Source organism: Lipotes vexillifer, unplaced genomic scaffold (assembly GCF_000442215.2).
Source record: "Lipotes vexillifer unplaced genomic scaffold, Lipotes_vexillifer_v1.1 scaffold1329, whole genome shotgun sequence".
In the NCBI taxonomy this organism is placed as follows: Eukaryota; Metazoa; Chordata; class Mammalia; order Artiodactyla; family Lipotidae; genus Lipotes; species Lipotes vexillifer.
Window position 1 is genome coordinate 1,384,860 of NW_006797566.1, and position 368 is coordinate 1,385,227.

Below are 368 nucleotides of genomic sequence, written 5' to 3' on the forward strand. Positions count from 1 at the left end.
AGGAGTCACCACGACGCGGTCTTGCTTAGCGCGGTGGATGCGAGTGATGAGTGGCTGCTTCTGCCTTTCTCTCCCCCCACTTTTTTTTTTTTTAGCCATAGCTATGGTTACCACGTCTCTCCCCGCCTCCCTTCACCTACCAAGAATACGACTGGCCATTGGTTCTCTGTCACCAAGTCCGTCAGTCATTGGCCGCTGGTAAGATAGGGCGCTCCCCCTTCCCCTGTCTCCCGGGTCTCTTGAGGAGCCCAGGAAGGAGGCTCGGCTAGTGCCGCCGGGCCACGGGCTGCCGCGATCGGATTGCAGCCGTCGTTAGCGGGTCATGTCGGCCGCCCAGGGCTGGGACAGGAACCGCCGGAGGGGAGGAG

At 61.4% G+C, this 368-nt stretch overlaps 1 protein-coding gene across 1 annotated transcript in view; it reads left to right on the top strand.

The window, feature by feature from the left end:
• The first annotated feature begins 322 nt into the window (after nucleotides 1-322).
• The window catches only part of KLHDC10 (kelch domain containing 10), a 54,055-nt gene continuing 54,009 nt past the window's right edge, over nucleotides 323-368 (top strand). Inside the window, exon 1 of the mRNA XM_007469712.1 lies at nucleotides 323-368. This exon is cut by the window's right edge and continues 159 nt beyond it. Coding sequence (XP_007469774.1) covers nucleotides 323-368 — 46 coding nt within the window.